At 55.2% G+C, this 25971-nt stretch overlaps 1 protein-coding gene and 1 long non-coding RNA gene across 3 annotated transcripts in view; one reads left to right on the forward strand and one right to left on the reverse strand.

Annotated features, from left to right (window-relative positions):
- Positions 1-1675, forward strand: part of LOC101553074 (putative transporter SVOPL) — a 27863-nt gene extending 26188 nt beyond the window's left edge. Inside the window, exon 9 of the mRNA XM_055129394.1 lies at positions 1559-1675. Coding sequence (XP_054985369.1) covers positions 1559-1675 — 117 coding nt within the window. The remainder of the gene's footprint in view (positions 1-1558) is intronic.
- An 831-nt stretch (positions 1676-2506) lies between these two features.
- LOC129405774 (uncharacterized) lies at positions 2507-25956 on the reverse strand. 2 transcript variants are annotated; one of them, XR_008630767.1, is made up of 3 exons: positions 25682-25956; positions 25209-25420; positions 2507-2856 (listed from the first exon to the last, which is right to left on the reverse strand). It is a non-coding gene; the product is annotated as an uncharacterized LOC129405774 (long non-coding RNA). The 2 variants fall into 2 exon arrangements; XR_008630768.1 differs by lacking the exon at positions 2507-2856 and adding an exon at positions 20531-20758.
- Between the last annotated feature and the right edge of the window lie 15 nt (positions 25957-25971).

Raw genomic sequence — 25971 nt, forward strand, 5'->3', positions numbered from 1 at the left:
TGCTTGGGGCAACCCCGGGGGGCGCCCTCGTGACAGCCAGCCCCTAAGACATTGGAGCATCCCCCCAAGACATGCCCCCGCCCCACACCCCCACGCGTCCACGCCCTCCTTGCAGCTGATTCACCCCGCTGCCACACACACTCCCCAGACACTTCCCAGCTCATTGCCACCTGCAGCGCCCCCCTACCTACCCTTCCGGCGCTTCCTGCTCATTTACAGGCCCCCCAGTCCCTGCACACGCCCTCAGAACCCGCGCGCCCGCACCTTCTCCGCCCGCAACTCGCTTTTCTCCCCAGCCCTGCCGACGACCCCGCTCGGCCCCGGCCCGCCCCGCCCGCCGCGCGCTCGCACCCCGCAGCCCCCGCGCATCCCGCGGCTCCGGGCGCGGCGCCGACCCTCCCCCTGCCCGCCGGGTGCGGGCGCCCGAGACGGACGTGCGGCACGTGCGCCGCGCGGTGATTGGCAGCGGCCGCGCGCGGCTCCCGGGCGGGGTGGGGGGGGAGGGGGAGTCCCGAGCGGCTGCGCGGGCTGCCGGCGCAGGGGTGCGGGGCGGCCGGGGTGCGCGGGCCTGGAGCGGCCGAGGGGCCGTGACAGCTCGTGCGGGGGCTCGGCTGGGGGCATCTGGGCCCAGCTCAGCGGGCTGCGGGCGCGGCAGGGGCTGGGGGAGCCGGGGGAGTGGGAGGGGGGGGAAAAGACTTTCTGGGGTGCGCCCCACGCTCGGTCCTCTGCGCGCTCCCACCCGCGTCCGTCTCGGGGGAGGGGTCAGGACTGGACCTTTTTGTTGGTTCCGCTCGGCGCAGCGGGGGCGCACCGGGGACATCGCTGAGAAAGTGACAAAGGCACAAGCCCCGCGCGTGGCCGGGGCAGCGAGGCGTCCCCGGGGAGCTGCTGGGAGCGCAGAAAGGGGCCCCTCGGCAGGGGGAGGAGGAGGAGGAGGAGGACCCGCGGGGACGGGAGTGTGGACGGGGAGCAGCAGTCCCTGGGCACGTTAGAGGGACGCCTGGTTTGCCTCCCCGGGGAGAGAGCGGGGAGCTTGGACACGCTCCATTTCTTGCCCAGTGCGCTCGCTCGGTGTTGGGGGCGGTGAGCAGGGGTGGGCAGGAACGCGGGGCAGGTCCCGAGACAGCTCAGGTGGGGGTCTCATGGTGCCCCGTTGTCAACATTCGCGTCTGGCACGGCGCGACCTTGTCTGCTGGCACTTTAGGACCCTAACCCGGTGGACGGAAACGCAGCCTGGGGACTTGAGAAGCCGCTGGGGCCCTGGGCACCCTGGCAGGGAACGCAGAAGGAGCGGTTCTTTTTTCCTGCCTTAGTCTTAGCTCTCCCCGACTCTCCCCTGGACGCCGGTTAGCCCTGCTGGGAGAGGCCAGCGCGGCGGTGAGAGCGGGAATGGGCTGGGCCTATCGCGCGTGGGCCTCTCACCCACCCCCCAGGCCAGCCTGTGCCCTGCTCCCCTTCTGTGCTTTCGTGCCCAGACGTGCCCCTGCCTGTCCAGGGCAGGGCTCAGCCAGCCTAAAATGGGTCACACCCTCCGGGACCTCTGATTTTGCTCCCACAGGACCTGTCCCTCTCAGCTCGCTCCGGCTCTCTGGTGCCAAATGAACTCTCTGGCCTGTTCAGCAGACGGGAGACGGCTCAGAGCTGCCAGGGCTCCATGGAGGAACTTATTCCTTAATTGTGGGGGTGGGGGTGGGGTGCGGGTGGATCTCCCCAGAGGTGCTCAGAGGGGACAGAGAATCTTCCAGGCTGGGTCTCAGCCAACCACACGCACCGTTCAGTGCAAGAAGCTGAGAACACAGCGTGGCTCTAGCCCTGCGGAGCTCAGGGCCCCAGCAGCACTGCACCCATCCGTGCGGTGCCAGGGACTGAACTGGGGTCAGTGGTGTGGCAGGCAAGCTCCTTCACCCCCATACTATCTCTCCGGCTCCATGGGTGGCACTTTTTAAATAATGTTTCATTTTATTTAACTTTCAAAATTTTATTTTGGGGGGTGCATCCCAAGCAGTCCTCAGGTTGGGGGGGGGCAGGACATAGGCTGCCAGCAATTTTCTGCCAATTGGGCCAGTGGCTCAATGCCAGGGTCCGAGGTTTCCATAAAACCCCCCCTTTTTTTTTTTAAATTCAGACAGGAAACTTGCACCTGTTTCGGAAGCAGGTGTCCAGGTTCCATTGTGGGCAACCCCAAAGAGCAACCCCTGGGCATCAAGCCGGGCGTAGCACAAACATCAAAAAATATATAATGAAAATGGACGCGTCCGTGCCCGTGTCTGGCTGGCACCTAGGAGCTCTGTGTGGATGGCCCCGGTCCTCGTTCTGCTGGAATCCTTGGAGGTGATTCCCATGACCTGCAGGTTTCCTTGGATGCAGGGGGATGACTCCAGGCTGGAACTGGCAGGTTGCTAGTCAGAGGCGGAACTGTCATTCAGATGCTCAGTGGCCTCCCAGTGAGTGACAGCTCACTCACAGGAGCACCCGGAAGGGAACTGAAACCCCAAGGGAGGAAGGTTCTGTGCCGAGTAATCGAACACCCGAACTCCGAGCTAGGGAGCAGGGATGGGAGGGAATCTCTTTTCTTTCTTTTTTTTTTTTTAATTTTATTTTTTTATTGAATCACCATGTGGAAAGTTACAAAAGTTTCAGGTTTAAGTCTCAGTTATACAATGCTCAAACACCCATTGGGAGGGAATCTCTTTTCACTCAAATCATCTGGGCCTGCCTGGGAGATGGATGCTGGCTTTGTCATTATCTCCTTCCCTGGTCCTGCTGTCCACGCAGGCGCCACTAGCCGCGGGGGGCTATCGGACCCTTGAAAGTGGTGAGTCCACACAGAGCTGCCTTATCGATGTCAGATGCAGCCTGCAGGAACAAGATTGAGGGAGGGAAAACAAAAAGGGTAGGTGAGGATAGTTCATAAATACACCTAAGATTGATTATATGTTCAAATAATATTTGGGATTCCTTGAGTTAAAATCAAATATATATTTTTGAAGTTCATGTAACTTGTTTCTTTTTACTTGCTCTAATGCAATGCCTAGAAAGCCTTCAGCCCGCCCAGTGGCTTGTGGGGGCTGACAGTGCTCCCGAGTGCGTTGATGGAGGCAGATGTGCCTGCATGTGGGTGTGGAAATTCCCTCACTGAGCCCCAAAGCCCGGTGCTCTTGACTGCTATGTATCCATCAAACACGGCTTTTTAAAAAGTTCAGAAACAAACAACAACGCGCTGCTTAAGGCATTTGCAGTAAAATCCAAGCTCCACTTTTTGGCCTCCAAGACCCCTGGAGATCTTTCCAACCACCTGTGTATCTGCGCCAGCATTACCTCCTTCGTCCTTGACCCTCTCTACGGGTTTGAATGTTTTTGATCATTGAAGCCTGTAATTAAGCCTTCATCTGAAACATGGACGAGTTTCAGGAAGAGAGTTTTGAGGGCCAGAGTGCGCGCCTCACCCACACGCACCCCTGGGGTGACCCCCGGCTTCTTGGAGCAGCACTGAGAAGGCGCAGAACCCACAACCAGTGTGGGAAAATCCACTTTTACACTAATCCTACCACTGTATCACTGTATCACTGTCATCCCATTGCTCATCGATTTGTTTGAGCAGGCACCAGTAACGTCTCCATTGTGAGACTTCTTGTTGCTGCTTTTGGCATATCGAATATGCCACGGGGAGCTTGCCAGGCTCTGCCTTGTGGGCGAGATACTCTTGGTAGCTTGCTGGGCTCTCCAAGAGGGGCGGAGTAAGCGAACCCGGTGCAAGGCAAACACCCTACCTCTGAGGTATAGCTCCAACCCTACCACCACAAAAAAATGGGGGAAGAGGGGATTTATTTCTGAACTAATATTTCTGAAATAATAATTTTATTTCAATTTGCTATTGACAGTCCAGAAGTTCTGTGCTCCTGCTGACCGCCTGTATATTAGCCAAACGACCATAGTGATCCCTCCCCTCACACCCTATCTCACCTCTCTGGAGAGTTTTTTTTTTTTTTGGCTTTTTGGGTCACACCTGGCAATGTACAGGGGTTCTCCTGGTTCTGCACTCTCAAGAACCACCCCTGGCGGTGCTCAGGGGACCATATGGGATACTGGGAATCGAACCCGGGTCGGCCGAATGCAAGGCAAATGCCCTACCCGCTGTGCTATCACTCCAGCCCCGCTGGAGAGTTTCTTGTCCTCCAACAAATGCACACACTGGACTGCACCTAAACAATGTCCTCCCCAGCGAGGGATGAACCAACCTCCAGCCCGTGGCGCTGGTGCTGCCCAGACCTCAAGGCTCCAGGGGGCGGGGTGCTATGAACACTGGGCCACCTCACTTCAAGCCCCATATCCGTGCCAGGACTCAGGAACTTTCCCTGGAAAAGGCCAAACAGTGGGTGACGAGGCGTAGGCCTCCTAAGAGATTGCTTTGTTTTACAATCCTTTAAAATATGTTTCTAAATCATTCTGAGCTCACTGAGCTTAAGGAATAGCCCAAGGGCTGGCGCCGGACCAAAGCTGCCATTTGCCAAGTCCTCATCTAGATCATTATGATCCTGTGAATCCAAATAAACCCAGGGCCCGAAAGAGCACAGCGGGTAGGGCACTTGCTTTCCGTGCAGCTCAACTTGGTTAGAGCCCTGGCACCATAGAGGGTCCTCCAAGTAGCGCCAGGAGTAAGTTCCCAATGCGCCCCCCGCCCCCCAAGCAAACAACAACAGTGAAAATAACAAATACTCCTTGCGAATTGGTTTCCTGGAAAGTCATCTCCCCGGTCGACAGGAACTGTCTTCTCAACCCCTAAATTAGCACTGGGCACAGAATAGATGCTCAGTTAACATCCCTTGGAAGGAGGACCGGGAGCGTGATTCAAGGCAGAGGGAAGGGCTCAGTGCCGACCTCTGACCCAGGTTCTCTGCCCTCCCTGTCTGGGTCACAGTCACAGGGTGGGCAGGGCTGCTGCTGTTCCCCTGAGGTACCTTGACACAAAGCAGGAAAAGTCGGATACAGGAGCAGGGTAAGTGACGGGGACTGAGAGTCCCACCCCCCACTCCAGTTCCCAGGAGAGGCTGGTGCTGAGACCTCACTTCCTTTCTTGCCCCCTTGCCCCCAGCTCCTGGGCCAGACCTCTGCGTGGTCTGCGTGTTGCTTTGACTCTTCTTTCACCAGCTCCAGTCTCTGATGCCCCGTTTCCCCCCAGCTCAAGGACTGCAATTCGCAGGGAGCGGACGGAAACTCTCAGTGGGCGCTTAGAAGTGCGTCCAAGTATAATAGGCTCTGGCGGCCGGGGCGTCTGTGGTGGAGGCTTTCTGCCCGGGGTCCCACACCTCCACAGAGACAGCGGAGCAGGGCAGCAGAGGAGGAATTTGGGAAGCGGCCAGGAAAGGCCGCAGTGGGCTGGAGAAGGAAGGAAAGGCGGGTCCCACGCGAGTGACCTCGGCGCGAGCGGGGCCAGTGGTCATGAACTCAGCCACCGGGCCCCGAAGCGCGAGGCTTTGCTGGGAGGGGGAGACGATTCCGTGGGGGAATAATGAGAGAGTCAGGCCTCACGCCGTGGGTGGCAGGCTCATGGAAGTCATTAAGCCGAGCAGGCCAGGGCTGGGGGGAGAAAGGCCTAGAAGCGTTTAACCAAAAAAGAAAATAAAAATAAAAAAAAAAAAAAGGACCCACATGGCGCAGCTTCGGACAGACCCGAGTGACTCATAGAGGGAACGAGAGTGACAATGGCATGGCCTGGAGGTGAGTGAGTGACTGTCCCAACTCAAGCCTCTGTAGCCCGGCTACACCCCATTTCGGGAACATTGGGGTGACGGGAACAAGACTTCAGACATGTCATCTACTCACGGGCCCGGTCCTACGGCCACGGTGCTGCCCTAAGTGTCCACTCAGTTCACCCTCATGAGAGGCGGCAGTGCCTACTATGTCAGCCTCCTACTGGACAGAGGGGGAAACGGAGGCACGGGGAAAGAGACGTTCCCAGGGGCTGCTGCTGCTGCTCCGTGCACCAAAACTGTAAAAAAAGGCGGAGGGGACCCGGGTTCCATCACCCCGAGTTCCCCTGGGAGAGGCCACTCAGAGCTGAGACATGGCTGTGTCCACTTCAGGAAAGGGCGTGAGGGTCAGCCTGGGTACGGGGAACAAATCCAGCGGAATCCTGCCAAATCCAGCCCCACCTGCTCCGGTTCCTGGTTTCTGCTCCATCAGAAACCCCTGTCCGGGGGCCAGCGAATTATTCCATCCCTGGCTGACTCAAGCAGGGGACAGTAGGGGGACAGACAGGCAAGACCCTGGACCCCACCCCAACAAAGGTGGTGGCCAGACTGGAGCACTACCCCCCCAACAGCCATCAACAACCTCTCCCGGGCTGCGTCTGGGGTTCAGGCATCTGGGAAAGCCATCACAGAGCCAGCGGCTGAGAGAGACAGCAGGGGCTCACGGGGTCTGCACCAAGGCCAGGACAGCCTTGCGCCTGCGTGCTGAGGAGTCAGGCAGGATGGGAAGTGGAGCCCACATTCGGGGTCCCCCTGTAGGGGTGGGGGGTGGCGCATGCATACGATGGTGCTTTTTATCTCACAGGGCAGAGGCCCTTCTGCTGGGTAAGGAATGTGGGGGGGGGGCAGCCCAGAGATGGGCTTTTCTATCCCTGTGGACAGGGATCCCCAAGAAATCTGGGGTCTGCTGTGTCCTGTTGAACTCCCTCGTCCATTCTGTGCGAATCTGCCACTCTCTGCTATGAGTGAGAATGCAAGAGGAACTTACATCCCACCTCCTTCCTGCGGGTCCCCAAGGGATGGGCAGACGCAGGATAAGGCAAATGGCAGAGGTCTGGGTCGGGGCCCCCGAGAGGCTGGCAGTCCTCCTCCCCACACTTCACAAAGTCTGGTTGTGGGCCGGAGCGATAGTACAGCAGGTAGGGCGTTTGCCTTGCATGCGGCAGACCCGGGTTCAGTCCCCGGCATCCCATATGGCCCCCCCAAGCAACACCGGGTAATTCCTGAGCGTAGAGCCAAGAGTAAACCCTGAGCATCACTGGGTGTCTCACACACACACACACACACACACACACACACAAACACACACACACACACACACAAGTCCGGTTGCTCCCCTCCCTGGAGCAGGAGGTGGGGGTCAGACCCCCTGGGTGCACACCCCCTTACCAGCCGGAGGACTGCAGACTCTGTGCCCCCTGACCAGCACGTTCCCCTCCCAGGGAGGAGTTGGCAGGCCTGGGAAGAAAGCACAGCCAAAGCCACATGGCGGGCCTGAGGCCACGGTGCCTAGTCGGACCGGTGGCACACAGCCAGCCTCTCCGGCCCAGGGAAGGAGCGGGCATCCGGTCCAGCTCAACTGTCCAGGATGGGGGGGACGCCCAGCCACCAGCCCCAGTTACCACCTGGGGAGGCTGCACAGCCCCCCAGCTCCAGCTAACTCTCGCCTTCCCTTCCCTTCTCCCACTGTGGCCGCCTGCTGCGGGGAGCAAACCTCCTAGGGATGGTTTTGGGGTGTCTCCCCCAGGACATCTGCACCCCATCACTTAGGCTCATGAAGAGAGAACCCCACTAGCCCCACTACATCCAGAGAGGGGAGAAGACGGTGCCCGGAGTGAGCGACAGAGGAAAGCCCCCCGCTCCCCACAGGGCACACAGTGGGGACCAGCCCCCTGGAAGCACGTGGGGCGGGGGGCAGAGACTGCCCTCGTGTTGGGAGAAGGGCGAGACTCCAGCGTCTCCTTTGATCCTGCTGGACTTTTGCCATTATGGACAGTCAAGGAGTGGCGGGTTTTACCTGGCTTCACACTCTGTGTTTAGGTGATGGAACATGCAAGCCAGGGACATGTTTGCATGTCCAGAGAGGGGGCATACAGATGAGGCCCAAACACACACACACACACACACACACACACACACACACACACACGCTGTATGGCCCCTAGCACCACCATGAGTAGCCTGTAGCACCTCCCGGTGTGGACGCCCCAAAACAAAAACCGTCCGTCAGTTTATAGCCCAAACCCCACATTCCTTTGTAAGAGATGTGGCTGCAAGGATGACAGAGCAGGGAGCCCTCAAGGGTCACTTCGATCCCTTCTGGAGGGGGCTGGGGGTGGGAAGGGGACCTGAAATCTCCTGGGAGTCAGGAAGTCTCCAGAACCTCTCCTGTTCACCCAGGCAGGCCCAGAAAGCCCATTAGTGAAGTCTGGGCCATCCATCCTCTGGAAGGGAGCCCTTAACTGTGAGTTTGGGGGGACCATAGTACCTGGGAATTAGAGCTCTCTAGTGTTTTAATCTCAACCTAGATGGGATTGTGAGTGTGGATGCAGTTTGGACAGGAGATAATGTGGATGGGTGTGTGAATGTGGTCCGTGTACAGGTGTGTGGATGGTGTGTGAATGGATGTGTAAATGGGTGTGTGGATGCAGTGTGGATGGTGTGTGGATGGGTATGTGGATGGGTGTGTGAATGGGTGTGTGAATCATGTGTGGATGGTGTGTGGATGGGTGTGTGAATGGGTGTGTGAATTGTGTGTGGATGATGTGTGAATCGTGTGTGGATGCAGTGTGGATGGTGTGTGGATGGGTATGTGGATGGGTGTGTGAATGGGTGTGTGGATGCTGTGTGGATAAGTTTGTGCATGGTGTGTGGATGGGTGTGTCTATGGGTGTGTAGATGATGTGTGGATGGGTCTGTGCATGGGTGTGTGGATTCTGTGGATGGTATGTGAATGGTGTGTAGATGCTGTGTGGATGGTGTGTGGATGAGTTTGTGAATGGTGTATGGATGGGTGTGTCTATGGGTGTGTAGATGATGTGTGGATGGGTCTATGGACGGGTGTGTGAATGGTGTGTGAATGGTGGGTGGATGGTGTGTGAATGATGTGTAGATGCTGTGTGGATGGGTGTGTGGATGAGTGTGTGGATGGGTGTGTGGATGGGGTGTGAGCTGAGGTGTACACACATACAAACATGCTCTCCATTTTTAAAATTTCAGGAGAATGCCACTGGACCGTGCACCAGGCTGTTTCACTCAGGGCACCCCGGAGGGGGTGGGTGAGACACACCCCTCCTGCCCCAAGGGACCGGGCCACGGCAGCTGCAAACCTCCAGAACTCAACCACTGCCATGCTCACGGCCATTCTCCACACACTCGGGCTGAGCCTCACCCGAGTGAACCTGTTTCTGGACCGAGGGGCCGCATACCACACACCCTACCCATACTCCAAGACCACCACATCTGATGGGGTTCAAAGCAGGAGGCAACCAATCTTAGAGGGAAATGTTTTTTATACAGATATATGTGTGTGTATATATATATTAGCAATATATATATTATATGTATATATAGGCTGGAGTGATAGCACAGCGGGTAGCACGCAGCTGGCCCAGGTTCGATTCCTCCGCCCCTCTCGGAGACCCCGGCAAGCTACCTGTGGCGTATTCAATATGCTAAAAACAGTAACAAGTCTTACAATGGAGACAGATGTTACTCATGACCACTCAAGCAAATCAATGAGCAATGGGATGACAGTGATACAGTGAGATATATATGTATATATATGTATATATGTATATATCTCACTGTATCACACACATATATATGTATGTATATATATATATATATATATATATATATATATATAGGCACACAAGGCTCAACCTCTAACAACATGTTAGTGATCTCTTATAGAAGGGCTTAATGGCCCCTGGGTTAAATACAACCATCTTCACACTCTTTCCTCTAAGGAAACTTTTTTGGAGCATTTTCAGCAGTTTTTCATAACAAACAATACAAAATATATTATTTCAGTTTTGTTTGGAGGCAGGGGTTGGGATTCGGGATGGAAATATCAAAATATTGGATGTGGGAAAGTATAATGGTGTTGGGATTGGTGTTGGAATATTAAATGTAATTAAATATTGTGAACTACTTTATAAAGCATCTCGCCCGCACGGCAGAGCCTGGCAAGCTCCCCGTGGCGTATTCAATATGCCAAAAACAGTAACAAGACTCATAATAGAGACGCTACTGGTGTCCGCTCGAGCAAATCAATGAGCAACAGATGACAGTGACAGTGACAGAGACTTTCTAAAATAAAAAAAATTTTTAATTGAACATTTTTTATAAAAAATGAATAAAATTTCAGGAGAAACTGGTTCTGCACATCTTTTCGAGCAGAATGTCTGGGAAGTGGGTCTCTCAGGTCTGCACTTGCACACTGGGAACACTAGACCTGGGTCGGGAAACGGGTCTAGAGAATGTTCTGGACTCCGGGGCCACCCACGCAGGAGCCCGCTCTTGGCAGCTGAGGCCTGTTTCACTGTTCCCGGGCCGGGGGCTGTGCCCCTGCCTCTGGTCCCTCTTCCTCCTTATCTGAATGGGCCCCTGAGGGTCAAGCCCCCAAGTAAGCTCCTCGGGGCTCTGTCCCCGCAAAGGGGGGGCAGGCGGGAGGTGAGTCTTCCCCTCCCCAGCATCGCAGATGGAAGAGAGAAAAGGAAAGAGGCGCAGAGGGGGCCGGAGAGACCGTGTGGGGTGAAGGGCCAGGATCCCGTCTGGTCCCCGGAGCACTGCCAGGCGTGCGCAGAGCCGGCGCCTCCGCTGAGAACTGCTGGTGTGTCCCCAAGGCCAACAAACACACGCGACAGGACCCAGATTCCACTCCTGAAGGGAGGGCAGGACCCTGGCCGGTTTCTGGGGCGACCTTCGCTCTGGGAGCAGTGTAATTACACCGAGAGTTGGGGCTACACCTAGAGTCATAACCACAACTGGAAATTCCGGTTAGGGGAGGAAGTTTTCTCTCCTTATGGGATAATAGAGCCACTCACCCTTGAACCCAGAACAGGACCTGAGGTCCCGGGAGAACTCTGCCCAGCTGAGGTGTCTCTGCGCCCCGGGGCACCTTCCCTGCAGACTCTGAGAAGGGACCCGTCCTACAGGGATCAACAACCTCCACTTGGCACACCGCCCACCCCCTGTCCCCCCCCACCCCCGCCCGCCCTGGCTTCCCCTGGGTCCCCAAACAAGGAGACGGAGACGGAGACCAGTTACTTAATCTTAGCAGCAACCCTCCTTCCCTCCCCCACCCCCCACACCCATCTCGTCCACTAACCTGAACAGGGATGTTGTTATAGGACCATATCCAGCAGGACTCGGGGCTTATTCCTGGCTCAGTGCTCGGGGATCACCCTTGGGAGACTCAAGGAACATCATTTGGTGCCAAGGACAGAACCAGAGTCAGTCACACGCAGGCAAGTCCCTTAATCCCTGTACTACCTCTTTAGCCCTAACCTAGACAGATTTAAAAAAAATGTTTAGGGGGCTGGAGCGATAGCACAGTGAGTAGGGCGTTTGCCTTGCACGCGGCCGACCCAGGTTCGAATCCCAGCATCCCATAGGGTCCCCTGAGCACCACCAGGAGTAATTCCTGAGTGCAGAGCCAGGAGTAACCCCTGTGCATCGCTGGGTGTGACCCAAAAAAGAAAAAAATGTTTATTTTTATTTGGGGGGGCTTCGGGGGATGAAACCCACCAGGACCCCTCACAGATGAGAGCTCTGCTGCCGGCTGCCTCGCCAGGACTAAGTTCACCACACCTAAGTTCTGAGTGCCAGGGACAGAGGCGATGCGTGCAGCTTTGAGAAGCTTGAAAGCCTCTTACCAGGACGGGGGTGCCGCGGACAGGCGCCTGCCTTGTGATCCCAGCCACCCCGTGAGCCCTCCAGGAGCGAGTCCTGCATGTCAGAGCAGAGCGAGGAGTGACTCCTGAGCACCTCTGGGTGTGACCCAAAAACGAAACAATCAAAAAAGGAAGTCCGAGCCCCAGCTCCAGTGCATCCTGTGAGGCTACTGGGCGTCCGGAGAGAGCTTTGCCGTGGGCTGACCCCATTAGCCTAAACTGTGATGGGGCAGCTCAGAAGTAACGCGAAGGTTACCAGAGTTCCCAGAGATTTTTCTCTTTCCTTCTTCCTTATCTTTCCTTCTCTTTCTTCTCTCCTTCCCTTCCTCCTTTTTTCTTTCCTTCTTTCCTTCTTTTTTTGCTTCTGTCCCTTCTTCTCCTCTTTCTTTCCTTCTTCTTACCTATCAGTCTTTTAATGTGTTGTTTGGTTTCAAAGACACACTGCTCAGGGGGTTCTTCCAGTTCAGGTGCAAGGGGATTGCTCCTGGGAGCGGGGGGGGGGGGGGGGGGCCACACAGTGCCAGGGATCCAGCCCGGGGCTCTAGATGCGTACCTGAGTTCTAATCCTTCATGCATATCCCCAGCTCAATACCTATCTCTTAGAGCCTGGGTTTGGAGGCAGGGGTGGGGCAGAATATAAACACCTCCTCCTCCTCCTCCTCCTCCTCCTCCTCCTCCTCCTCCTCCTCCTCCTCCTCCTCCTCCTCCTCCTCCTCCTCCTCCTCTTCTTCTTCTTCTTCTTCTTCTTCTTCTTCTTCTTCTTCTTCTTCTTCTTCTTCTTCTTCTTCTTCTTCTTCTTCTTCTTCTTTTCCTCCTTCTACTTCTTCTCCTTCTCCTTCTTCTTCCTCTTCCTCCTCTTCCTCCTCCTCCTCCTCCTTTGATTTTGAAATCCAAACTATCTGAGTTGCGACTTCAGTTCCTCCACTTGCTACCTGTATGGTCCTGGGCCATTTATTTAGCTTCTCTAGAGTCCGATTTGGTCTGTAAAATGGGAATAAGTAAGGGTATCTGCCATAAAGAATTAGGATGGGAATAAAATGAGCCGAGGCGTGGAAAATGCTTGGCACACTGCCCACCGACAGTACTTAATACACATTAACCCAGATAAGTTTATTTTAAATGGCCAAGGAAGTGACTCCTTCGCTATGGCTGACTGAGTATTATCGTGTCCTCTGTCCCTTGGAGCGGGAGCTGCTCCCAAACCTACAGCAGGGAAAGTAGCTCCAGACATAAACTGTCCCCAAAGAACAGGAAGTGGCCAGCTGGAAGGGATTCTTCCTGGCCGAGTCTGGAACAATTGGAGCATCCAAATGAATAACAACTGTAATTGGTAAAACAAGGAATAAAACAAATCCACATGTGCATAGTCATTGGGAAAACAAGTCCCCCCAACCTCCAAAGTACCAGCTTTAAAAAAAAAAAGACAAAAATGATAGAACTGGAAATCATGATCCTCCAGCCCTCAGTGAAAACAGCGATTCAGGCTAAGATGATGGGAGACCCTCTGTCGGACAACAGCAACGTGTGACGCGTTCGCCTTGGGCCCCACAGTCACTGGTAGGTCATTTCTAAATGCCCCCAGGGAAACTGTTCCTTGATGGTGGAGAGATCTGGTGAGAGTCACCTCCATCAATGGGTCAAAACTGAGCACTGATGAGAGAGCAATAATGATGCACCCGCTGGTTTGATGTGAGCCAGAGCACATACTCTCACCCGTCTTGTGTGAATCTGCGCAAGCCTGTGACCTAAATTCCAGTGTTTGGGAAAGATGGGGATGAAGAGACCAGTTAAATCATCCCCTCAGACCTCAAAGAGACGAATCCACAGGCTGGAACAGGCTCTAAGGCCCAGATGAAGGTTCTCTCCTTGCCCAGGCAATGACCAGCCTCCCAGGGATTGGCCCCCACCCCATCCGAGGCTTGCCCAGTCCAGTCTGGGAATCTCTGATTCACAGCTGGTGGGAAGTGGATGTTCGGAGAACAGCCAGCCTGGCTAGTGGAGCGGCTCTTAGGGGCCACCGGTATCAGCCTTGGGATCTGACGCAGTGTTGAGTAGAGTCTCAGAACTGAGTTTTGTTGAATTCTCTGACACCCTACTGGTGTGCCTGGTTGTTTGCTGATGTGGAGAAACACACCCACACCCACCCACACACACACACACACACACACACACACACACACATGCACTGGGGTTAGATTTAGAATTTCCAAAGCTAGGGAGAATGTAGAAGCGTGAGCAAGGTTTTTTTTATCCCTTCTCTCCCCTTCCCTTCCCCTCCCTTTCTCTTCCCCCTTCCCTTCCCCTTTCCCTTTCCTCCCTTCCCCTCCCCTCCGGTCTGTGTATTTCGGAGCCACACCTGGCTATGCTCAGAGACCAGTCCTGGCAGGCTACACTGGGTGCTGGAGGTTGAACCAGGGCAGCTGTGTGCAGCCTGAGCGACCTCCCCACCCCCCAACCCCCCAGCCCTGCTGTGCTGTGGCCGGGGGCCCAAGCATGGCATTCCTTCAACCTTTCTATAAGGTTAACATTTTTAATAAGCAAAAGTTGGAGGAAGAAAACAATTTCTGGCAATTCACCCAAGCCTGCTGTGTCTCTGACCCCGCCGGGGGCCGGGGTGGGGCAGCCTCAGGATGCCTTTGCAGCCAGCATTCCCCTCACCAGGTCCCTGAAGGTGCCGAGTAGCAGATCCACATGGATATGTTTAAATTCCTGCCACCTTCCTCCTGCCAACTACTCTAACTCTAGGACAGGTTCTTCCGAGAGACGGCGCACATACATTTATCTCCAACAGAAACAACCAACACCACATGCTCCCATAAAGATGACAAGGGCTTCAGTGAGTCTACCCATGATTGGCTATAAATTTTCCAATAAATATACTGTCAATCGATTTCCCTGGAACATTAATAGACTTCAGCTACAGTTTCTTTTTTATTTTTTTTTGTCTCCACTTTTATCTCTCATCATCATCATCCCATTGATCGTCGAATTTCTCGAGTGGTCATAGATAGATGTATATTTCTTTAAAAGTCTTTTTTTTTTCTAAGGGCCAGAGTGATAGCAGAGTGGGTAGGGCATTTTACCTGGCACGTGGCTGACCCAAATTCAATCCCTGGCGTCTCACATGGTCCACCCAGCACCATCAGGAGTAATCCCTGAGTGCAGAGCCAGGAGTAACCCCTGAGCATTGCCGGTGTGATCAAAAATTTAAAAAGGCCGGGGGCTGGAGCCAGGGGTGATTTTTTTTTCTTTTTGGGTCATACCTGGCTCTGCACAGGGGTTACTCCTGGCTCTACACTCAGGAATTATCCCTGGCAGTGCTCAGGGGACCATATGGGATGCTGGGAATCAAACCCGGGTCGGTTGCATGCAAGGCAAACACCCTACCCGCTGTGCTATCGCTCCAGCCCCAGGGGTGATTTCTGAGTGTAGAGCCAGGAGTAACCCCTGTGCATTGCCAGGTGTGACCCAAAACCCCAAAAAAAAATTTTAAAAGGCTTTTTATTTTTAAAAGAAAAGTTTATTATAGGGCCAGAGCAATGGTACAATGGGCAGGGTACTTGCCTTGCACACAGCTGCTTGGTCACTGACATCCCAGATGACCCCTGGACACTGCCAGGAGTAATTCCTGAGTGCAGAACCAGGAGTAACCCCGGAGCACCACTGGATGTGACCCAAAAAGCAAAATAATAATAATAATAATAATAATAAAGCTTTTTTAAAAGTCTCTTTATTCACGCTGGGGCATGGGGGAGGTATTTGGGGCAAGCACACACATTCAACAGGAAATTCTCAGAACCCACAATTTTCAAGCCCCGTTTGACTGCAACAGACTTCCTGAGGTAAACCAAGTGTCCCTTTCCAAATGGAAATCAAGGAGAAAAGGGCCTTGGTTCACACCCTCGGAAAAACCACTTTCCAAAAAACTGTGTCTGTCCTGTCGTTAAGGTGGCACCATCGCCCTTGGCACAAGCGTCTGCCGCCCTTGGTGAACTGCGCATGCGTAGCTCGAACCCCGCGGGCCGGCCTGGCTCTCCGGACGAAGCCGCAGCATCACAAACAGAAGTTCCCCCTTCTCCTGGCCCGGAGTAAACAGGAAAATCTCGTGGGGCTGTGGGCCGGGCCCGAATTTCCTCAGACCCTTTACTCAGAAGTGAGTCACTGTGCCATCGCGCTGACTCAGCGGTCCCAGCCCCGGGGCAGCTCCGCGGGCCAAGAGGGTTCGTGGGCGGCAAACTGCATCGGGGCCAGGCCGAGACTCCCCCAGTGGCCCCCGAGCCCTGCGGATGAAGGGTCCTCGGCGCTCGCCCTCTGGGCGTGGGCTCCTCGGGGTGCCTGCGGGGACACGGCCCCTCTCCCGGGTCTGAACTGCTGGGGGACCGTCGCCGGAGCTCACAGCCCAGGGGACACGAGGCTCACAGTCTTGGGCTCCACGACTCTGATCTGGGGCGTGGGGGGCGTGGCGGGCTGTGGGTGCGGGGTGGTGCTGGGACAGAAGGGAAAGGGGGAGATTTCTTTTTTCCCCCCGGAGGTATGGGGGAGCCACCCAGCTGTGCCCAGGGGTCACCCCTGACTGCACTCAGGAATGACTCGGGAGACCCTACGGGATAACAAAACCGAGCCCAGGTTGGCTGCGTGCGAGGCCAGCGCCTGCCTGCTGTCGTCTCTCAGGCCCTTGCAGGTTTATTTCTTTGCTCCTCGGCTTCGCCATCACTTGTATTAATCTCCTGCTATACTTGATTCTTTTTTTTTTTTTTTTTTTTTTTTTTTTTGGTTTTTGGGTCACACCCGGCGATGCACAGGGGTTACTCCTGGCTCTTCACTCAGGAATTACCCCTGGCGGTACTCAGGGGACCATATGGGATGCTGGGATTAGAACCCGGGTCGGCCGCGTGCAAGGCAAACGCCCTACCCGCTGTGCTATCGCTCCAGCCCCTGCTATACTTGATTCTAACATGAGCACGCCCGCGCGCGTCTGTGCGCGCGCGCGCACACACACACACACACACACACACACACACACACACGACTTTTATTTCAGGTCTCTTTCATGGAATTTTTTTTTGTTTTTTTTTCTTTCATGAAAGTTTTTTTTGTTTTTTTTTTATTTGGGTGGTGGTTTTTTTTTTGGGTTTTTTTCTGCTTTTGCATCACACCAGTGATGCTCAGGAGTTACTCCTGGCTCTCAGGACTTACTCCTGGCCATGCTCAGGGGTTTTTGGGTCACACCCGGCGATGCACAGGGGTTACTCCTGGCTCTTCACTCAGGAATTACCCCTGGCGGTACTCAGGGGACCATATGAGATGCTGGGAATCAAACCCAGGTCTGCTGTGTGCAAGGCAAATGCCCTACCCACTCTGCTATCGCTCCAGCCCCTTGCATGGAAGGCTTTTTTTTGCTTTTTGGGTCACACCCAGCGATTCCTGGGTGTGACATTCCTGGCTCTGCACTCAAGAATTACCCCTGGCAGTGCTCCGGGGACCATATGGGATGCTGGGAATCGAACCCAGGTCAGCCGCGTGCAAGGCAAATGCCCTACCTGCTGTGCTATCACTCCAGCCCCTTTCATGGAAGTTCTAAAGACTGTTTCCACACAGCATACTGGTTGACCTAGATAGGTCTTGAGAAAGGGAAGGATCTTGGGGTGGAGAGATAGCACAGGGCTGAAGCCACTTGCCTTGCATGTGACCAACCCGGATTCCATCCCCAGGACTACATACAGTCTCCCAAGCACTGCCAGGAATGATCCCTGAGCACAGAGCTGGGAGTAATCCCTGAGCACTGCCGGGTGTGGTCCATAAACCAAACCCCCAAACACGGGGAAGTATCCTGATGGCTTTGGATTTGCTCCGAGTCCGAAATGGGTGCTCAAGTTTATAGTGAATAAAGCCCTCCAGGACAAATCATGTTAGAGACCCGAAGCGAGGGAGCAGATATTTATTTGAGGCTCACTGCTTTTAGACTCCGGAATGCAAACATGAAAGCCAGGAGCTTTCGGCATTGGAAAAAGACCGCATTCTCAGAGAGGACTCTGGTTGCTTCCTAGCACACACTTCCACTGCCCCTGGTAATCATCCCCCAAGTTCTCGCTGGGGATGTCCTCAGATGCCCCCACTTTGTCTGTTTTCCCTGGAACTGAATCCGCCTCTCTCTGGAGCAGAGGCCAGGCCACAGTGTTTGGGTCAGAGAGGAGAACGCGACCTCCCAAAGGCCTCCTCCGAAGACCGGCACAGTTAGGGGCTAGTTTCAACATGGAAATTTTATCTATTGGAGGGGGACAGGGCTTACTCCTGGCTCTGTGCTCAAGGATTACTTCTGGAGGTGCCTAGGGCATATGCTCACGGGCAGATCTGGGCATCAAACCAGGGTCAGGGGGGCTGGAGTGATAGCACATCGGGTAGGGCATTTGCCTTGCACTCGGCCAACCCGGGTTCCATTCCCAGCATCCTATATGGTCCCCTGAGCATGGCCAGGAGTAATTCCTGAGTGCAGAGCCAGGAGTAACCCCTGTGCATCACCGAGTGTGACCCAAAAAGCAAAAAAACAAAACAAAACAAAAAAACAGGGTCAGGCTTGTGCAAGGTACGTGCCTTTTCCCCTGTACTATCTCTCCAATGCCAAGGAATAAATTTTGGGGCTGGGGGTCAGACCCAGCGGTGTTCAGGAGTTATCCCTGACTCTGTACTCAGAAATTACTCCTGGCAGTGCCTGGGGAACCCTTTGGGATGCTGGGGATCAAACTCAGGTCGGCCATGCACAAGGTAAACACCCTACCTGCTGTACTATCGCTCCAGTCCAAGATCTTAAAAGTGCCTCGATCAACCACACACCACACATAACGCGCACACACATACACACACACACACACACACACACACACACACCTAGATGACCCCAATAGTCTATACCCCAGGCAGCCTGGATGTGTGGTGGTCTCGACCACATGAGTTTGGTGACCGTCACACAATGGTGAACTCGCCTCTCCATACACTTTCTAGAATGTGCCCTCATCAGTCAGGCTTGCATGCCGACAGCTCTACCCCTCTCCGTGGCTCACCCCTGTATGTTAGGTTTCTCTGGCCAACCCTCGAACAGATGTGTTAGCTCTTGAGGGCTCTTCCCTTTCTCGGGACTCTGTGGGAGAAACCGGGGTGATCATCGCAGCAAGAACATTTGCCATTCGAGACACCAGGAAACCTGGGAACGTGTGGGTCCTCTTCGTGTGGGTCCTCTTCAAGTGATGTGAATCCAGCCACTCTGGCCCAGATTCTTTGTTTTGTAAAGGGTCTGTCAGCAGGAAGTCGGGTGGGGGAGGGGGCGGGAGGGGGGGTGGAGCGGGGGAGCTTATTTCCAGGAGCACGAGCCTGTGGCTTGACTCGGATAATCATCGCCAGTGGCCGCTGGCCTGGCGAGTCCCTGCCTTTCTCGGGGAGCTGCCGCCCAAGAGTCCAGCACGGAACAGCCCCCCAGACGGCAGGTCAGCGGGGAGCAAAGGCAGGCGGCAAGGTCGGCGCCACGGTCCTGAGCTGCCCTTGCCTTTGCAGTGAGCGCCCTGATGGCACTCTGGGCCTGTGGGCGCCAGGCCCGACTGGTGGACTGGCCGGAGGCGGGGCACTAAACGCCATTGCGTAAACTCGAGTTGGCAGACCCGGGGGGCCGCCAGCGGGAGGCAGAGGCCCCAGAGATCCCACGGGTCCCCCCACCCTTCTTCCCTGCGGAGAGAAGCTGACGGCCAAGGCAGGTGATGGCCGTCTGTGCCTGTCCGTTGATAGAAACTGCAGGACCAGGCGAAGATGCCACAGAGGGTCCCTCAGGTCACTCGGGCAGAAGGCGCGGGCTGTTCTCGGCCCCACCCGGAAGGGTCAGGAGCCCCTGCCTGGCCCCCACAATTGGCACAAGGAGGAGCAGGAACCCCCGCGAGGCCTTCTGCTGTGCGGCCAGTGGGCAGGAACTGGGTCCAGGCCTGCCCCTCCCGTCAGCACAGTGCGGACCCCGGGGGCACCTCACCTCTCAGATGAGCACTGTGGGCGAACCTGGCGCCTGCGGGCCGTGCTTCCTCTCCAAGGTCATTTGTGACAGAAGGTCGACTAAGCTTGGGGCTCTCCCTGGAGTGCGCACGGCTCACCGTCCTGGGGGTCTCTGAGTCTTTGGGTCCCTTGTCGTGCCCCAGACTGGCGGGGGGAGAAGTGGCCCAGGACTCCCCGTCACCCCAGACCCTCTGCGTGATGCGTGATGCTCCTCGCCTTTGCCCTCCTGGACCCCAGCCATGAAGCGAGGAGAGACACCCCCACTCCATTTTGGGGGTGCCGTCGAGATGTCCAGGCCCGTCTGGACAAAACTTCATCCATATTAGGGGCTGGAGCCATAACACAACAGGGAGGGCGCTTGCCTTGCACACAGCCAACCCGGATTTGATTCCCAGCATCCCATAGGGTCCCCCGAGCACCGCCAGGAGTAATTCCTGAGTGCAGAGCCAGGAGTAACCCCTGTGCATCGCCGGGTGTGACCCAAAAAGCAAAAAAATAAAAATTCACCCATATTGGCTGAGCCAGAGCGCAGGTCGGTGTGGAGAGCCAACGGGGCCAGTGCAGAAGAGGGGAAGGCGAGGGACAGATGTCTGGTCGAGAGGGAGGGACCTGTGTTTCTGCCTGCCCCAGGGTCCGACCCAACACCCAAAGGCATTTGTTGTTTTTTGTTTTTGTTTTTTTTTTTGCTTTTTGGGTCACACCCGACGATGCACAGGGGTTACTCCTGGCTCTGCACTCAGGAATTACTCCTGGCGGTGCTCAGGGGACCATATGGGATGCTGGGAATCGAACCCGGGTCGGCTGGGTGCAAGGCAAACGCCCTACCCACCCAAAGACATTTGTTTCGCCCTACGCCCCTGCTGGTTCCCAACTCAGGCGGGCCTCCCTCCAGGGAAGACTCTCCACGGCCCTCCGTGTAGCGCGAGTTAGACTGAGCATCTCCGACGTGTTTAGTGGTCCTCCTTCGCTTCTAACCCCGTGGCTAATGTCAGGAAGCTGGCTCCAGGGGCAGGGCAAGGCAGCTGGCAGACAGAGGACCACTTTGACTTCGAGAGAAGAAAGACGTGCTCTGGCTGAGTGCTGCAAGTAGGAAAAGGGACAAACGTGAAAACCTCTCAGTAGCTGTAACCAAAGCATAATGTGCAAGAGGAGAGAGAGAAAAGTGAGTGAGAGAGAGAGAGAAGTGCCTGCCACAGAGGTAAGGCGGGGGCAGGGGGGGTTGGTGGGAGAGAAACTGGGCCACTGGGGGTGGGAAATGTGCACTGGTGAAGGGACGGGTGCTGGAACACTGTATGACTGAAACTCAGTCATGAACAACTTTGTAACTGTGTATCTCATGGTATTCAATGAAAAAATAATAATAGTTTATATATACATACAGCGGGTTGGGCATTTGCCTTGCACGCAGCCAACCTGGGTTCGATTCCTCCGTCCCTCTTGGAGTGCCCAGCAAGCTACCGAGAGCATCTCGCATGCATGACAAGCTCCCCGTGGCGTATTCGATATGCCAAAAACAGTGACAACAAGTCTCACAATGGAGACGTTACTGGTGCCCACTCGAGCAAATCGATGAACAATGGGATGACCGTGCTACAGTGCTACATATATATCAGGAAGCTTCTAGAATGGGAAACTTGAAGCTTCCAGAATCCCTGCGTTTGGGTCTCAGCTTTGCTGAGTATCAGTGGTGTGACCTAGACAAATTATTTACCCACGAGGTCGGCACAGTTGGCCCGCATGGAATACTGGTGAGGATGAATGTGGATGCGGAGGCAGGGAGCCCGGGCCTGGGCTGAGGACACTGCGGGGACAGTCCCCTTCCACCCCGGGGCTCGGCTCGGGGGGAACTTATATAGACACATGACAGAAAGCTCCATCTCTTGGTTTGATGTGAATTACAAGCACATTTTCCCACACTTTTTTTTTTCCACTGAAGATTGCAAAATCTAACCTGTCTTCTGACTTCATTTTCAGTATGTAGGTTTTTCTGTATTAAAATATACATGTCCCAAAAAGCAATAAATAAATAAATAAATAAAAATAAATAAAATATACACGTCAGATATACACTGAGAGGTGATAGAAGGGTTGAGGTGCTCGCCTTGAATGCTACAGATCCCAGCTTAGCCCCCGGCACCACATGTGGTCCCCCAAGCATGCATGATCCTGAGCACAGAGCCAGGAGGAAGCTCTGAGCATACGCACATACTTCTCAGTAAATCCATGTCCAGTTATAGTTCAGTGGGACTGAGTACCAGAGTTTATTATTATTGTGTGGTAGAATTTTTCAAATTTGTCTGTCACTTTTCTAATTTCTCATTTTAAAAATGCCTCTGGCTCTGTGTGTGTGTGTGTGTGTGTGTGTGTGTGTGTGTGTGTGTGTGTGTGTGTTTGGAGAGGAATGGCATGCCAAGATTGAACTCAGCTCTCACATATGCAGAACCAGTGCTCAGCCACTGAGCCACGTTCCTAGCCCCACTAACACTGTTTTGGGGCCACACCCAGCAATGCTTGGGGGTTCCTCCCGACTCAGTGCTCAGGGGCTGCTCCTGAAGGTGGGGCCCCAGCTCCGCGCTCTCTCCACGCGGAACATTGGTTTCAATCTGCCGTATTTTACTAGCACTTTTACAGCTTCCTTTTTGTTTCCCCCTTTTCACATCAATGACTATGAGTCTTACTTTGGGTAATCCTTTAGACGTAGGAGAGTTCCAACTTTCCTTCTGTCTAGCCTGAAATTCTCACACCATGATGGGAGTTGGGAGATGGCAGGTACGTGGCCCAACTGTAAAGGGGATTCGGATCCATCCTACAGGCTGGATTCACGGTCTTTGGGTCTATTGCTTCACGGTTCTCTACCAATCACCAGCCAAGAGCTCCTTTCCATTTTATTTTGTTGGTGGCGGGTGTTTATGTATGTGTGTGGGGGGGGGGGGTAGTGGGGATGGGGGTACATATGGTGTGTATGGTGCAAGGGTGTATATGGGGGGATGTGTGGTGTAGCAGGTGTGTGTGTGTGTGTGTGTGTGTGTGTGTAGTGTGGGGATGTGGTGCATATGAGGTGTGGAGTGTGTTTGTATGTGTGTGTATGGTATGGGGGAGTGTGTGTGGTGTGGGGATGTGGTGCATATGAGGTGTGGAGTGTGTTTGTATGTGTGTGTATGGTATGGGGGAGTGTGTGTGGTGTGGGGGAGTGTGTTTGTGGTGTGAAGAGGGGATCTGTATGGGGGGTGTGGTGTGTATGTGGGTGTGTGTGGTGTAGGGTGGTGGTGCGGGTGTGGGGGTGATGTGTGTGAGGTGTATGTGATGTGAAGAGGTAGTGTGTATGGGGTGTAGTGTGTGTATGGTGGGGAGTGTGTTTGTGGTATGTGCTGTGGGAAGCTGGTGTGTATGAGGTTGTGTGGTATGTGTGTGGATGTGTGTGGTGTAGGGGTGGTGGGTGTGGGGGGTGATGGTGAGGGTGTGATGTGTATGAGGTGTGTGAGGTGTGGGAGGGGGTGTGAGATGTGTGTGATGTGTGTAGTGTGTGTGTGGTGTGTGGGGCGTGTTGTGGTATGTGTGTGGTGGGGGGTGTGGGGGTTGTGGGGGAGGTGGTATGTATGGGATGTGTGATGTGTGTGTGTAGTGTGGGGGAGTGTGTCTATAGTGTGAGGGGTTCTGGGGTCTGTGTAATGTGTGTGTGGTGTGGGATGTGTGTGGTGTGGGGCGTGTGTGGGGTGTGTGGTGTGCGGGGATGTGGGGTGTGGGTGTGTGTGGTGTGTGGGGCGTGGTATGAATGGGGTGTGTGGTGTGTGTATGGGGTGTGGTCTGGGGGAGTGTGTGGTGTGTGTAGTGTGTGTGTGTGTGTATGTGCGCACGCACGCATGTGTGTGTGAGATGTGGGGGACTGAACCCAGGGCCTCAGACATGAAGCCACTGCTCTCCTACCACCCCCCTCCCCATGAACTAGCAGCCCTTTACATTTTTTGATCCTTTGTGGGCGGGGCCCCTTGGCCAGTCCCGTGGGCAGATCCAGAGACCGTAACTCTCTCAGCGTGGCTTTGATTTGCTTTGGTTCGGTGACGGCTGGGTGGGTCCAGGCTGCTCGGGCTGGGTGCTCGGTGGGCATTCCTGGTGGTGCTGGCGGGACCACGCCGAGCTGGGGTCAGCGCCAGGCCCCGTCCAGGCAGACCCCGGAGCCGTTTTCCTGGCCATCGGTGCGCGCTAAGGCTTGTTAATAGGCCCTGCAGTACCCCTAATGGGAGGCCCTGGGTTCGAGCCCCAGAATGGAAAATGACCCCCTAAACTACTCGTAGTCCAGAGGCCGAGTGCCTGCCCCTGGTTCCATCAGGGTTGCTGGTTATTTGCTCTCGCTGTGGACTTCAGAGCCGTTTTGTGTTGGGGTGGAAACCTCATGGATCTGGGGGAGGGGCGAGCACGGCCCCCAGACCAGGGCGGCTGCTCTGGGGGGTCCCCTCCCCCACCAGCAGGCATAGAGGGCGCTGGGGGCCACGGACCCCCACCCCCAGGGGTGGAGGCAGGGCTGGGGGTGCAGAAAACTCCCTTCGAGCACAGCAGGAAGCCCTGGTGGCTCTTCCCAGGGGAGCCTCTACTCTCCGGAGCTCAGGGGTCCCCCCACCCCTCCTCGTCACACTGGCCGCTTCTCACCGCCTTCGCCCTCCCCTCCCTGAGTGCTCTGTCTGCAGAGAGACAGCAGGCGGCCGGGAGGGGGAGCAGGGCGAGGGCAGAGCAGCCCAAGGGCCGTCTGGTAGATGCGAGGACGCGGTGCTCCCAGGAGGAGGGCTGGGCGCTGGGCAGCATCACACAGCCCCGGAGGCCACGTTCACGGCCACAGTCACAGTCACGGCCAGTCACAGCCACAGTTAGAGCCACAGCCACAGTTACAGCCATGGTCATACCACAGGTATGGTCACAACTACAGTCACGGCCACTGTCACAGCCGTGGTCACATCTACGGGTATGGTCACGGCCACAGTCATGCCAAAGTCACAGGTATGCCATAACAATCACAGCCGAGACCAAAGTCACAGCCCCGGCCACAGTCCTGGTACAGCCACGGTCACAGTCACACCCACGGCCACAGGAAGCTCATTCCCTGACACTCTGGCTGTGGGCCTCCACAGCAAGGCAGTCCCCCAGAGGGGAGGTGGGGGGGCTCCCCCAGGCACAGCCTTGGGTACCAGGGCCCCTCCCCATCCCGATTTAGGGGGCGCCACAAGATGCTGAGTCAGATGCCCTCACAGGCCACCCCTACACCCCGGTCCAGAGCAAACTCACACCCTTTCTTGCTTTCTCTTTGAATTTCTTTTCCAGCGTGAAAACAACACCTGATAGAAACGAGAGCGGATATATGACAGCGCACCATATGCTCTCACTTAGCTGTGGAATCCCTACAAAAAAATTTCAGAAGTGTCCTAGATGCAGAGAACAGACTAGCAGTCACGAGGCGGTGGGGGGGAGCGGGGGGGGGGGGGCAGGAGTCAAAGGCACAGATTTCCGGTGAAAAACAAGCTGTGTGTGGTGTCGTACTCACCTTGGCCTCAACAGGCGACACTGCAGGGTGACTAATACTGTGCAGCTGAGAAACAGTTGGACGTTCCAAGGTCTCGGCCACAGCCGTGTGGGTCTGTCTGCCCAAACATGGGGATCTCTCCCTACCAGGACACTCGGGGGACGCCCCTCGGCGGGAAGAACTCTCAGAGCTCCGGCCTCATGCACCGAGAAAGCTCTGGGGTTCACATCACCCTGCAGAAGCATGGGATACCATGTTCTCCCTCCTAAGGAACCTCTCTTTCTCTCCCTCCCTCTCTGTCCCTCTCTGTCCCTCTCTGTCTCTCTCTCCCTCCCTCTCTCTCCCTCCCTCTCTGTCCCTCTCTGTCCCTCTCTGTCTCTCTCTCCCTCCCTCTCTCTCCCTCCCTCCCTTTCCCACTCCCCCTCTCTCTCTTTCTCTTTAAATTTACCCCCTTCCTGAGGCCAGAGAGATGGCATAAGGGTTAGAGCACTTACCTTGCCTACAGCTGACCTGTTTGATCCCGGACACCAAATATGGTGCCCTGAGCACTGCCAGAGGTCACTCGCGAGCACAGAGTCCAGAATAGCCCTGGGCGCTGCCAAGTTTTCCCCCCCAAAAAAATAACCCCCAAAATATAAATAAATAAATATATTTCTTCCCTTCAGTTAAGTGTGTTTCCTAAAAGCATCTCATCTTCCCAAATACCTCTCCCATCAGCGCTGCCGACGGCCAGGTGATGGGGCTCTTCACTGACCCTCCTGCACCCCAAAACGTCAGACCTGTC

The sequence above is a fragment of the Sorex araneus genome, chromosome 1, assembly GCF_027595985.1.
Source record: "Sorex araneus isolate mSorAra2 chromosome 1, mSorAra2.pri, whole genome shotgun sequence".
Lineage (NCBI taxonomy): Eukaryota > Metazoa > Chordata > Mammalia > Eulipotyphla > Soricidae > Sorex > Sorex araneus.